This window comes from Meles meles, chromosome 15 (genome assembly GCF_922984935.1).
Source record: "Meles meles chromosome 15, mMelMel3.1 paternal haplotype, whole genome shotgun sequence".
NCBI lineage: Eukaryota > Metazoa > Chordata > Mammalia > Carnivora > Mustelidae > Meles > Meles meles.
The window spans coordinates 60,798,694-60,813,805 of NC_060080.1; the positions used below are offsets into that span (position 1 = coordinate 60,798,694).

Sequence of the window (15,112 nt, forward strand, 5' to 3'; positions counted from 1 at the left end):
ACAGAACGGCCCCCTCTACAGCCGAGTGTCTGACACACAGCCAGACCCCCAACCCTTCCCCCAGTGAGGGACGCAGGTCCCACCTCCCCACATCTGCCAACACCAAGAGCATTTTTGAAAGAAGGACCCCATGATTATGAAAGCAGGGAATTGTCCTTTGGCTGTTCCAACCTTTGCAGCCGTGCTGCTGGGCCCCAGTTTGCTCAGGCCCAGGAGAATCCTGGGCAGCTTTGAGCACAGAACTTTCTAATGAGCATCCACCTGCCTTCCCTCTCACAGCTGGGCCAGGTTATTCACTACCCCGCTGTGGGGGAGCCAGGGTCTGGACAGTAGGACCCCACACACAGGGGACCCACACCCCACACTCAGGTTGCACGGTCAGCTAAGCACCTCCCCCTGCCCAATCTTTTCCCCCACCACCAGCATCTCCTCCCAAGGAACAGGATTTTACATGTGCAAACACACACAGGCACACCATCTCCCTTTGTTGTCGCTGGCCCTTCCTGTGTCACCAGAGCGAACACAAACAGAACCTATTACCCTGAACCTGAAAGAAAAGCTATACACTTGTCCAGGGATCTCCAGACCTATACTGAATACACTTTGGGAGAAAGGAAGGACTACCCTGCTTCCTGAGGTTTTTCTGCCCAAATTCTTGGTCCTAAGACAAGTCTATCAACTCTCATCCCCAGCTGCCTACCAGTGTCTCAGGGGAAGAATCTGGAGGCACTCGTGGCTGGCCTCAACCTAAAACTCGGGGAAGGAGTGAGGCCGTCGTGGTATCAGCCAGGACCAAGAGAACCAGCTCCAGCAAACCTCCAGCAAGAGGGGGGGATGTCTTGGCTCACATGGCCTGTGAGGCAGGGGTGGCGCTGGATCCAGGGCTCCATGCCCCCAGGGGTCACCTTTGCTGTCTCTACTTCCCCCTTTCTGCTTCCACACATGTTCCCTTATTCTTTGGCCAATGTGAAACTTGGTGCAGATAGTCAGGGAGCTGACAGGTAACTTCGTCAGCCCCATTTAGCAACCCCGAGAAAAAGCAGCTCCCCTCTCCTAGCCCCAGGGAACTCCGACAGTCCCTGCTCAGTCACGTGCCCAGCCCTCCAGTCCTAGAGCTCGGACAGAGGAAAGTATTCTGGGCAGGCAAAAATAGTAGCTACAACAGTCCTCTACATGGCAGCTGTTTTCAAACATGAGAAACTTCTCCTCTCTGAGTAAAAATAGAGCCTAAATGCTGTAAAGTAGAGGAAGAGTCTGGAAGGCCAAGAAAGCTGCCAAGAACAGCCGTTCTGTAAATAAAGCACTGTGTGCTAGAGTAGGACAAGGGACCTCCTGAAAAGCAATTGGTAACAGGCTGTCCTTGGGCACTCTGGAATCTCCTGACCATGCCCATGTAGAAGGAACAAGGTTCCTTGAACTTGGGCAGCCTTGCCCAGTGTGGGAAGAAAGGGCAGGGCTCTCCCATATCTCTCCCACATGCTCTCTCTACCCCTGACCTGACTCTCCTCCTCTAGTGTGACCCCTCAAGGTTGCCCAGTACTGCAACCCACCCCCTCACCAGAGAAAACTCCACCACCCCCTACAGGAGGAGGTCCACCTCTGGCCCGTTCCAGGTCCACAAGGAGAGTGACTATGGTCCTCAGGTTCTGGTCCAGACTCCCACCACAAGGGATATGGGACAGCCTCCCCTGCAACTATGGTTACTTCAGAAGTAAACACATTTTTGGGGCGCCTGAGTGGCACAGTTGATAAAGCATCTGACTCGGGGTTTTTGGCTCAGGTCATAATTTCAGGGTCGTGAGATCGAGCCCTGTGGTTGGCTCTGTGCTCAGCCCAGAGTCTTCTTGAAATTCTCTTCCCCTCTCCTTCTGCCCCTCCTGCTCACATTCTCTATCTCAAATAAATAAATCTTAAAACACACACACACACACACACACACACACACATTCTTCAAAAACAGATGAACCTTTCCTCCTCTCAGTCCAGGGTCTTTGCCCCTACCCTTCAGTAATGGCAGGCTCTTGCCCCACCCTGATCCCCACGTGCTGAGGAGCATTCAGCTCTCTTTCTTAAAAATTCGGATTTGGGGGGCACCTGGGTGGCTCAGTGGGTTAAACCTCTGCCTTTGGCTCCGGTCATGATCTCAGGGTCCTGGGATCGAGCCCCACATCGGGCTCTCTGCTCAGCAGGGAGCCTGCTTCCCCCTCTCTCTCTGCCTGCCTCTCTGCCTACTTGTGATCTCTCTCTCTCTCTGTGCCAAATAAATAAATAAATCTTTTTTAAAATTTTGGATTTTTTTTTTTTAAGATTTATTTGTTTGTGTTAGAGCGAGTATGAGAGGGAGAAAAGAATCAGATTTCACAGGGGCGCCTGGGTGGCTCAGGGTGTTAAGGCCTCTGCCTTCGGCTCAGGTCATGGTCTCGGGGTCCTGGGATCGGGCCCCGCATCGGGCTCTCTGCTCGGCAGGGAGCCTGCTTCCTCCTCTCTCTCTGCCTGCCTCTCCGCCTACTTGTGATCTCTCTCTGTCAAATAAATAAATTAAAAAAAAAAAAAAAAAAAGAATCAGATTTCACATTGAACACAGAGCCCAAAGCCAGGGTCAATCTCATGACCGCTGAGCCCAAACCAAGAGTCAGACACTTAACCGACTGAGCCCCCCAGGCACCCCCAAAGCTTCAGATATTCTGAATGAGAGTGCCAACAGCACTGTAGGAAGTGACCAATGAGAGGTGGATCAGCATGGGATGAAGACAATAATGAAGGAACAATAAAAGTAGTCAGAGGAGGAGAACCAGAGAAATAACAGGGACAGAGAGAGCAACAGTGGTGATGAAAAAAAGCAACAGCCACCACTCACTGAGCACTTACTACGTGCCAGGCTCTAAGCACTTCGCAAGTGTGAACTCATTTATTTATTTGTACATTTTAAATATACAAACTTTTAAATGTACAAATGTTCCCCGAGATATTTTCTAACTACAAAGATAAAGACAGTAACTGACAGAGGAGAAACCCGCTGAACATGTGGAAAATTACCAGGAATAGGACATTACGGCACCAGAAACCCCCAACATGATGCACTGAGGACAAAACATCACTACTGTGGTCTTCTTGCCCAAAATACACAACCTCATTCTCTTTGTGAGAAAATGTCAAACAAACCCAAACTGAAGGACGTTCAACTCTTCAAAAGTATTAAAGTCATAAAAGGCAAGGAAATGTGAAGAAACTGCAATGGGTTGGAGGAGTCTAAGGAAAAATAACTTCTTGCCATGTGGGACCTTGAACAGGATTCTGGAACAGAAAACAGTGTAGGCAACAGAATGTTGATTTCCTGTTGTCGGTTCGTCCAGGGCTGACTGTGACCATTGCAACGCAGTTAGGGGAAGTTCGCTGGGGGAAGATGGGTACTCTTTGTACTACAACTTCTCTGGAAGTCAAAAATGAAGTCAAAATTTAAAATGTTTAATTATTTTTGAATGTAAACTTTTCTCCAAACACATCAGTTCCCCCCAGAAGAGTAACGTTAGCGGACTGGTCTACCGCAGTGAAAAATGCCAAGACCTTGGATAAGGCAGAGAGTATTTTTGTCTTCCGTATTGTCAGAAATTCACCACAGCTAGGATTTTACAGCTCTAATAACCCCTATTTGTTAAGCAGGTCCTCGGGTGCAAGGACTGTACCAGCACCCGTTTCGAGAAGCATTTCTGCAGTTTCTGGAGGTGTGACCGCAAGACGGCTGCTTAGGATGAGACGCTCCTCCCCAGCCTTGTGCACCAACAGGCTCACAATGAGGTTGTTCTGCATCTTTTGTCTTGTTATTCAACCCAGCAGGACTCGGGGAGTGAGAAAGTTCTCAGCTTTCTTGACAGCGCATCACAGCCCTCCTTCTTCATTCCTTCCATGGTGACTCACTTTTGGAGGCTTTCACAATCAAATAAATAAAGGCATTTCCCACCAACTTTAAGCTGCACAACATCATCCGTCAACGTCCCCCACTCCTTTCTCATATCCCACAGAGGAAAACTCAGTGTGACATTACTGCTGTCTAAGCAGTTGGCATCTGCCTACATTCGATTGTCTTCTTTACCGTTCTCTGTGCTTCTCTGGGTTTCTCCCATCTCACCAACCAGGAGGGCAACAGCAGATCAGAGACTGCTGCTAGAATCCTCAGGCCTGGCCTTCGGGCTGACTGCAGCTCTAGGGGCAGGCACATTAGTCCCCAAGTTTCCAATGAGCAAAACAGGTGGTACTTGCACCTTGTCACTATGCAGGACCTTGGCACCTGTCATCTGGCTGCTGGGTCGCTGCCCAGTTAGGTCTCCTGCTAGGCCCTTGCATGCCTGCCCCTTGGCTGTCTTTGTGCTGAGCCAGCCAAGTTCTGTTTTCATTCCCTTCTGTCCACCCCGCAGACTGGAAACAAATTATCCAATGATGAGTTAACAGCTCATTCTTGTGCCACATTTTGCAAGGAGGTGGGACAAGTGGAGAAAGGAATTCTGACCCTAGTGCCTTGAATCCTAGAACAAGAGGGGGCAGAGCCCAGGGGGCTATTGATTTGAAGGAGGTGAGGGCTAGGCCTTCCTCCAGTGTCCAAGGACATTTTGGGTGGGGCCAAATGAGGCTGGGAGGGCTTGATCACTTCCCACCCACCCAGGAATGTCTGGCAGCTAAAGGGGTGCATCCTGGGCAAGGTCAGCTATCTGTGAATAATACCCAGAGCCCCCTTCCAAGGTCACCTCTCTGGCTACTGAGCTTTGCACAGAGGGCTGCATGAAGCCCAAGACAGAAGAAAACAGCTCTGGCCCAGGCCCTTCCAGACTGCTTCCAGTTGTCGCCACCAGCAGATTAACAGAGATGATAAGCGTTGCCCTGTCTCACAGCACAGAGAGGGCAGTATCGAGGGGAGGAGGTCAATGTTACAGAGGTCAGGAAAGAGGAGAAACAGGGTTGGAGCCTCCTAGCTCAGTTCAGAAGAGCAGGCAGTTGGAAATGCTGGCCTCTGCCCCCTACTGAAATGAAATGCCTCCTACCTTGAAATGACAATAAAGGTATATAAAGATGAAGAAACCCAAGACAGCACTGGCAACAAGGATGCTACCATCAACAGAAAGATGGGAAATATATGCAATTGTATTACTGGACAAACTGGATCAGGACCAGAACACGAATGAGAGAACACTGCAGGGATATGGGTTGGCTTTCCCAGGGGAGCCCCACGAAGGCTCCCAGCTTGGAGGAGGCAGTGGGGATGACTTACTGGGGGCCTGGCTGCACAGCAGCTGCACCAACCCTTCCAAACACACATGCGCACACGCACACACACATAACGGGGTGATCATGAGCACAATGCTCACGTGCCAAGAAATGTTTCCTAAACTGAGCAGACATAATGTTCAGGTTGGGAGGAGAAGCTGAGTAGAACACCCTGAAATAGACTCAAAGCAAAAAGGAGAAAAGGCAGCTCCAGCATCTGGGATCCAGTCTACCAGCTCAATCCCTGCAAGGATATGGGCCGATACAGACCTGCACTCGGCCTTCCAGTTCAGGCAAGCAGTCTTTGGGGCCAAGAGCCTTGAAAAGAAACCCTCCCCAGGAGCTTATACAAGTCAGTTCAGTACATTCATTCACAGAAATGGCCAAGGATCACTTAGTTTTCTCTTCCATGAAAATTAAAGTGAAAAATAGGCACCTGGGTGGCTCAGTTGGTTAAGAGTCCAGTCAGGTCCTGGGATTGAGCCCAAGGTCAGGCTCCCTGCTTAGCGGGGAGTGTGCTCCTTCTGTCCCTCCCCCTGCTGTGCTCTCTCTTTCCCCCAAATAAATAATATCGCTAAAAAAAGTTAAGATGAAAAACAGCATAACTAAGGCCATTAAGAATTACCAAGATGAAACAGAGCTAATTCATCTAAGTCACTGCATCCACAAAGAACAGGCTGCTATGGAAAGAAGAGTAATAAAAGAACAAGATAGAGTTTGGGAAATTAAAAAAGAAAAAAGGTGGCCAAAATAATTTCTTTAGAGGGCTAAGCAAAAGAATGGTTAAGCCTGGAAACGAATTCTTCTTTCTTTCTGCTGCAGAACGCTTTATTGTTTCCACTTGGCCCAGGCTTGGGAGAGGGCTCCAGGGTGGATAAAAGCTGCCTCCCGGCTGCAGGGACTGCCTCAGGCGCCAGCTGGGTGGGCGGGACGCCAGTGGGGCCCCTCAAAGGCTGCTGGGGTCCTCCTCATGTTGGAGGCTGATCCTCTCCCCGAGATCCTCGCCCAGCCTAGCCTGGGGGGCCAGCCAGCCTGTGGAGGTGAGTTAGGGGGCCGCACAGCTTGATCGCCTTCTCATCGTGGTTCTCCAGCAAGTCCCAGAGATGGGGCCTGTGTGCGCAGAACCTGGGGCATGCAGATCCAGACCGGCAGGGCTCTGGCTCCTCTCCAGAACAGGGGCGACATCCGTGGCATCCAGGGTCTTACCACGCTCCTCTTGGGACCGCTTCCGCACATCCCAGGAAAGGGCAGGACCTCTTTGCCGATTTCGCATCCTCAAGAGACTCTCAAGCGCCCTCGTCCCCGCCCCACCACCTCCACCGCCAGCACGCAGAGGAAGTGGCTTGGGCCCTCCAGAGGCACATCTTCAAGGTCAACGTAGAATCCGGGAGAGAAGCAGATGCAGGAGGCCTGCCGAGGCCTGCTGAGCATAGGGGGGTGGGAGTGGACAGTGGCCTCCACCTACCTCAGTGGAATAATTCTGAGGAAACTGGGAGCTCACATCTGACGGATAATAAGGAGCTAAACTCAAAAACGCGAGTTGGTTGGTCCTAGAGGCAGAGGATGGCCAAGAAGACGGCTTCAAAGGTTGTCACTGAGAAAAAGTTTGGAAGGGGGTTGGAGGCTGGTAGAAGGGAGTCCCTGGGTCTGTTCTCTCCAAACACTACTGAAGCAAGAGACAGATTTCGCAGGACCTCAGAGCGCACTGTCGAAAACCAAATTATTTTTGTATTTGGATTGCGGTGCAAGTTACAGCACATTCTAATTGACTAAAAATCATTGTATACTCAGAATGGGTCACTATCTTGGTGGGAAAATTATTCCTCAATAAAGTGGTTATAAACCAATAGCCCAGCCCCCTCAGCCTTAACAGGGATCATTCTGGAGCATGTTTGACACTGTTCTCAAGAGTGAGCTGGGCTCACCTGGGCTGAGTTCCAGCGCTGTGGAGGCAGTTGGTTGCCTTCCTTCCCAACATCACCTCCTCACCTAACCACGTACCCAAGAAACTACTTATAGTAGACTCCTTCTCTTAAGGTCTCTTTCTGGAAGAACCCAAACCAAGGGCAGAGTATTTTTTCATTTTGCTTCAAGTTAAAGAGCACATGGTCAAGCTGGTGCCAGAATCAGGGTTACTGATGACATTTCAATAGAATGAATGGTCAAGAAAACCAGTCTGGGGAAGGGCTTCGTGGTGAACAGGAAGGGAATGTTAGTTGAGGACAGACCAGGAAAAGACATATCATGGATGGTAGGTCACCAGGGCAATGAGAAGTCCTTGCTAGCACTCAGGATGCAATTTCTTAATGCGGCTTACTGCTTGAGTAGGACGAGGACGATAGCATTCCCCTGAAGTAGGGCAGCTTGTCCAGAAGCCATGAGCACCATGGTCCAACTGCCAGGCCTCTGACTTATAAATAAGCCCTTGGATTACAATCAAATTAAAAACTCTTATTTTTGTTGCTTCAGAGCAATTAAACCTCCCCTTTCGCAACGCACACTAGGCGGGAAGAAAGCAACTGCCAAAGCTTGAAAGTCACCATGGTTTTTTGGGTGGAAACCGCTAAGCAGGGTAAGTCACACAGGGAAGTGAGAGAAGCAGGAAATATTCCTCAACAAGACTCTATTTTTTCAATTTAAGAGCTTTTAAATTTTACATATATATGCATGTCACACACACACTAATGCTGTATTTCAATTATTCTAAGATGTAGTATTTCACATTTTAATATCTTTGCAATTGAGGTATATCATACAATATAAATCATATTGAACTTTTAATGGTAGATAAAATATTACATCTTAAAATTAATAATTCATATACAATGTGGCAAGATTTTTTGGCTCCTTAATTATTAAAAATGCCCGTGGCCTCTACCTTTCCAAAGTATTAAAACTTGAATGAATCTGGACAAATACTTCAATTTTTCAGATTTACTGTTAACTCTAACAAGGTGAAGTTCAGTTTCAAAATTACTTGGCAGATGTCTCTAGCATTTAAAAAATATATAACCAATATACAATTAACATTAAGGAAAAACCGAATTTATTCAATAATCACAGCCTAGAGCATGAAGCATGTTTCATCTGTTCCAAACAAGAATTTTTACTTCATCTGACATTTTTCTTAAGAAGGCAAATCACATTGAATTAACATTTGGCCCAAGTAAAGGCTTTATTCATTTTCCTAGAAGTGAGAATAAGACATCCTCTGCCTTGATAAATGCATTTTCCAGGGGACCTGGTCATTAAGCGGCAGGCTTTGGCTCAGGTCATCATCAGAGGGTCCTGAGATCAAGCCCTAAATCGGGCTCCCTCTCCCTTTGCTTATATTCCCTTTCTCACTGTCTGTCAAATAAACAAATAAAATCTTTAAATAAGTAAATAAATGCATTTTCCCCTATCTGCATTGGGAGGGGACCAAGACCACCCAGAACATTGTCAATCACAGGTAGTAGGAGATGGCCACACTTGCAGAGGCTTTTAAATTTGGATTCAACCTCCAGGGGATGCAAAGTATTCCCTCAACTTCTTGCCCTTTCTTTCCATTCTCCCTTGGCCAAAATTAAGAAAGGAAACCAAGGTCAAGGATGTCTCCTTCATCCTTTTCCTCTTAACACCTGCCTGGGCTTATGAAAATTTAAAACCCGGCAATGCTCATTCGGCCTGACCTTCAAACTTAAAATCAGTATTTGGGAGTAGCCAAGAAAAAGGTTCAAATGTGTTTCTGCTGAAGCCTTAAATTGAGCAGTTCTTAATGAATTAGACTGTGATGCTTACATCCATGAAGTGGAGGCTCAGGGGAGAACCCATCTCATAGGCATCAAGAGAGGGCTTCATAAGGGTGCCTAGGTGGCTCAGTGGGTTGAAGCCTCTGCCTTCGACTCAGGTCATGATCCCAGGGTCCTGGGATCAAGTCCTGCATCGGGCTCTCTGCTCAGCAGGGAGCCTACTTCCCCCTCTCTCTCTCTGCCTGCCTCTCTGCCTCCTTGTGATCTCTGTATGTCAAATAAATAAATAAAATTTAAAAAAAAAAAAAGAGAGGGCTTCATAGTCTTAAAGATCAGTTGATAACCATAGTGGAGCCCAATGCACATGGAAAGCTTTAAATTCAGTATATTCCATCATTTAAAAAGGACATGAACCCCAAAATGGACATGGATTAGGACAGTAGAGTTTTTAAGATGCTCCGTTAGAGGCAAGAATATACAATAAAAGATAGTCTCTTCAACAAATGGTGCTAGGAAAACTGGACAGCTACATGCAACAGAATGAAACTGGACCACTTTCTTATACCAGACATAAAAATAAATTCAAAATGGATTAAAGACCTATATGTGAGACCTGAAACCATAAAAATCCTTGAATAAAACATTGGCAGTAATTTCTTTGACATCTTCTTTGACCATAGCAACATTTTTCTAATAGGTCTCCAGAGGCAAAGGAAAGAAAAGCAAAAACAAACTACAGGGACTGCACCAAAATAAGAAGCTTTTGCACAGCGAAGAAAATCATCATCAAAACAATAAAGACCACCCACTGGATAGGACAATATTTGCACAATATTTGCACAATATATCCAGTAAGGGATTAGTATCCAAAATATATAAAGAATGTCTACAACACCAAAAAAAACAAAGACAAAAACAAAAACTCACAAAAAATCCAATCCAATTAAAAAAATGCACAGAAGACAGGAATAGACATTTTCCAAAGAAGACATACAGATGGCCAACAGACATATGAAAAGATGCTCAACATCATAATCATCAGGGAAATGCAAATCAAAACTGTAAGAGATCACCTCACACCTACCAGAATGGCTAGAATCAAAATGACAAAAAATAACAAGTATTGGCGAGGATGTAGAGAAAAAGGAACCTTCATGTACCACTGATGAGAATGCAAACTGGTGCAGCCACTGTGGAAAACAGTATGGAAGTTCCTAAAAAATTTCAAATACAAATACCATACAATCCAGTAATCCCACTACTAGTATTTACCCACGAAAAACAAAAACACTAATTTGAAAAGATCTATGTACCTCTATGTTTACTGCAGTACTATTTACCATAGCCAAGATATGGAAGTAACTCAAGTGTCAGTGCATAGATGAATGGTAAAGATGTGGTAAGTACACACAATGGAATATAACCCAATCATAAAATAGAATGAGATCTTGCCATTTATGACAACATGGATGAACCTAAAGAGAATTACAGTAAGTGAAATAAGTCAGACAAAGACAAATACCATATGACTTCACTTATATGCACTATCTAAAAAAAAAATGAATAAACAAAATGCAGAAACAGACCCATAAACACAGAGAACAAACTGATGGTTGTTGGAGGGAAGAAGGTGGGAGGATGGGCAAGATGGGAGAAGGGGAGAAGGAGATACAGGTTTCCAATTATGGAATGAATACAATTCACAGAGATAAAAGGTATAGCACAGGGAATATAATCCATGATATAATAATAGTGTTGTACAGTTGACAGATGGCGGCTACACTTGTGATGAGCACAGCATAATGTATGGAGAAGTTTCATCACTATGTTGTACACCTGAAACTTACATGACACTGTATGTCAACTATACTCCCCAAAATTTTTAAAGGTGCTGCTTTATTTCCAATTAATTTTCTACTCACCACAAATGGAAGCATAAATAAATATTTATATTCCTCTAAAGGCTCCAGATGGGAAGTACTTCTAAGAATTTTAAAGGCAAAGACAAAGAACCCACTGAGACAGAGAAAAAGTTATAGGTCAGTGCTACTATAATAGTTTCGGGGCAGGGGGAACGGTCTCTTTTGGGAAAATGTAATCAAATACAGGAAACAAAAAGAGATCATAGATTATTACACATTACACGTGAAAATTAAAAATACAGTGACTTTATTTCCATCTTCTTACAGTCTCCACTATCACATGTGGTAATAAGCATCATCTCTATAAACACAAAAATATTTCAATAAAGCATGTTACAAGATAGTATACGTAAGCAACAGTTTGGCAGAATTTTATCAACTCTAGTAGATTGTAGCTCCCCTTCCCCACAAAAAAAGCCAAGTTTTAAAATTCAAAAGTAACAGTTAGCTTTATTTAACATATGTTACACCTTAACACTTAAAATACCATGCTCTAGTTAAATATTTCATCAACAACACTGTATACAAATAAAATATTACACAAAATATATTTAAGAAAATGTTTTGGTCTTTGATCTGAACAATAAATAAAAACACAGGCACTTCTACACTGAGACAGGGAAGCAGTCACTACTCAGAATAATTTTGTGTAAGCGGCATGTGAAAATATGGCAAGAATAGAATCCTGGAGTTTTAAACTGACAATCCACTCATGAGAAGGTCTGCAGTTTCCATCTTTTCACTTTAAGTTCAGAAATGACATACGCTTTCCTGGTCCACACTGAAAAATCATAAGCACAATATGGTAGCCAGGGTCCATTCAATTTTCAGTTGACCATTACAGAATCATACTCATTACCGTCAAACACTAAAATCTGAGAACTATCATGATACCACCCATCAAAACAAATACAAGAACAGTTAAACTTTCTCCTTATTATGGCCCTAAGACATAACAAGGTAAAGCGGATAAATGTCACACAGTGATTCTAATTCTTCAAAATTAACTGAACTTAACACAAGAAAATACTGTTGGGGTGGTGGAAAATTTTGACAGAAGTTAATTTTTCTAGGCAATTTAAAAAACTCATCCAGATTTCATGAAAATAAATGGAGTTCCAGCCAACAAAAACCACTAGATCACATACAACAAAGTCTTTGTAGCCAAGATGTTTGTTTATAAACACCTAAATTGCAGATAATTCACTCATTATAATGGAAAGTTGGGATATGATCATATGAGGGTAAAACATAAATAACCTAAAATGGTCAAATTCCAGAAGCTTATGATTTCAGATGAGAAGGGAGGCAAATTAGAAAATAATGGCCATTAGCCATAGGAAGGATCAGAACCAATCGTCCCACCACATCCTCCATAAAAAAAATTATAATCTGCTTTCCCTCTTCAGAAAGTACCACACTGGAGGGTTGAGAGGCCCTCAAATGGATACTACTAATAAAGGCAATTTTGATGGTTTAACATAGAAGTTACCCCTAATGTGAAAGAACACAACATGGGAACTATTCAAGATAGGTCTTTCTAGGCAAAATTTCGTTTGTATATATTTCAGCAATTTAAATGAGCATTTTGCAACCGAGACCAAATATCAATCATCTCTTGAGGTTTTCTACTATGTACTAACATCAAATCTACATAGGAACAAATGTTATTCTTGTTTTTCTCTTCTATATCAAATGTCTTGAAGCCTTTATGTTTCTCTGGAACGAGGCCGAGCTTCTGAAGGCACATTCCAGTATAAACATCATCAATGGGGTAGAGAAGGACCTGGTCAGTTATATTGTACAACCTCAGAGCCAGGTGGCCAGAGTAAAGGAAGCCGCCTCCCCCCGCATAAGGCGGATAGACGCCAGTGTAAACAACTTCTGGGATGTAGTACTTCAGTTTCTTATCCCGATGAGGTCCAGCATTGTGGATCACATCACCTATAAACAAATCTTTGGCTTTGTTCTTGGGTAAGCTATTCAAGTAATTCAGGATGTGATGGGTGTTCACAAAAACATCGTCATCGCCCTTAAAAACAAACTCGGCATTTGGGCAAGAAGTGCTCACCCACCTGAGAAAGAGCACTTCTTTCAAGGACAAGTTGAAGAAAGTGTCTCTGTAGTTCCACATAAGAATGTCTTGGTGCTTCTCACTCTCAAATTTCAGCATGTCGGACAGGTCTGGGTGGTTGTCCTCCGGCGGGGTCTGACCCAGTAAGAAGACTCTCACTACCGTTTGGTTCCCCACATTGGTTTCTCTGCCCCAAGATTCCCGAATTGCTTGCCTTCTAGCAAAATGCGGGATGAGGGACTTTATCGCCAGTAATAAGAAGGGTTTTTTTGCACATTTATCCGGTTGATCTATAAGTAGTGAATAATTTCGACATCTCAAATACAGCAGAAAGTCTTTAAATCTGTCTGGCAAATTGCTGAAACCTGAAACTACTGACATGACCCTGAGGTCAGGTTCACAAAAATTTAGATGGCTTATGTTGGGAAACCCGTACATGTCCCCTGTCTGGTTGGCCAATGTGTTCAAGATGGGATTGTACCGCCTGTTCAGCTTTTCTTGCTCTCTGTTCCAGTAGGCCACAGGGGGGTCCGAGATCTTCCAGAACTTTTCTTTGGGAATTATTACTTCCCCCTTTCCATTTTTTTCCTGGCTGCTACTTTTGGAGACTTCCACGATCAAATAAATGAAGACATTAACCATCATCAGGATACCCAACAATTTTATTCTTCGACGTCCAACACTCATTTCTCATATCTGTAATAAAAAGGAGGAGCACTGTATTAATTAGGTAATTATTAGTTTGCATTTGTGGACATATGTCACTTGACTCTTTGTCTTTATCTTCTCTGGAACAGTGGTTTAGAACACAGATTCTAGACCTGTACTGCCTAGGTTCAAATCACGGCCCTACCATTCTAGCTCTGTGACTGTGGGAAAGTTGTGTAGTTGATGTCTCAGTTGATATGATGTCTCATCTATAAAATGGGGACAATAACCCACTTCACAGGATGGTTGTAAGGGCGCCACGATTTTATATGTAAAGATTTGGAAACAGTGGCTGGTCCATAGCAAGGAGTACATAAGTGACTGTAAATAGTGTGGCTGTGTGAGATACCTGAGGGCAAACATACGCATCTACTAAAAACCTCACGGGTGTCCAACTTCCTTGCTTACAAGGACACACATACAAATCAGTGTGTTGCAAACTGATTTGCTCACAATTCATAGCCAATATATTTTATATTGTGACCCGGTACACACATGTATTTATAGGTGCATTGTAATGTATGAGTTGCCATGTAATTCACAAAATTCTCCATTTCCTTCTACTTCATTTTTTAGAAAATGGTGGCCCCCACCCTGAATTGTTTCTCAACCCACCATCTGACAGATGAAAACAAGTCAAGGGAGAAGGATTAACATGCTTGCCCAGGGTTGCAGGGCAACCCTCCATAAGTGGAGGAGACACTAACCTTATCAAATATTCGGAAAATGGTAAGACTCATACCAGCTTTAACCGACTGGCCCAAAACTGAAAACGACTGAAATACCATCAACAGAGGAATGGATTAACAAACCGTGGTATGTTCATACAGTGGAGTAACCCTCAGCAATAAAAAGGAAATGACTTATACTAGCAGCAATACCACAACACTGTGCATGAAAGACAGACCTCTGGGGGGCCTGGTTGGCTCAGTCACAAGAGCCCTGAGTTTGAGCGCCAAGCTGGGTGTAGGGATTACTTCAAACAAAGAAATAAAGAAGTATTTATAAAAGAATAAGGAGAAGGAGAAGAAGACTACCACCTCAGGGCAGCCGAGTGGCTCAGTGTGTTAAGAGTCTCCCCCAGGGTCCCAGGATGGAGCCCCACAGCAGGCTCCCTGCTCACCAGGGAGTCTGTTTCTCCTGCCACTCTCCCACCCCCACCCTCCCCTCATGCTCATGCTCTCTTTCTCTCTCAGATAAATTTAGAAACAAAAGAAGAAGACCTGAAATTCCATTTATGTCAGGTTCAAGAAGACAAGATTAATCTAGGACCTAGAAATGTGAAAATGATAGGGATTGACATTTTGACTACAGAGGGGCAGGAGGGAACTTTCCAGGGCATAGAAATGTACTGTGTATGTCTTGGCCTGGATGAGGGTTTCATGGATGTATACATACGTCAAAACTCAAACTACATACTT

General features: G+C 44.4%; 1 protein-coding gene across 4 annotated transcripts in view; it reads right to left on the reverse strand.

The window, feature by feature from the left end:
- Positions 1 to 15,112, reverse strand: part of B3GNT2 (UDP-GlcNAc:betaGal beta-1,3-N-acetylglucosaminyltransferase 2) — an 88,672-nt gene that overhangs the window by 47,634 nt on the left and 25,926 nt on the right. For 3 of the 4 annotated variants that reach the window (XM_045979841.1, XM_045979840.1, XM_045979839.1), the window contains one exon: positions 11,134 to 13,679. The exons of the other annotated variant lie outside the window; for it this stretch is intronic. In XM_045979841.1, coding sequence (XP_045835797.1) covers positions 12,477 to 13,670 — 1,194 coding nt within the window. In that variant the 5' untranslated portion in view covers positions 13,671 to 13,679 and the 3' untranslated portion in view covers positions 11,134 to 12,476. Of the gene's footprint in view, positions 1 to 11,133; positions 13,680 to 15,112 lie in introns of those variants that run through there. 4 annotated transcript variants of the gene reach the window in all.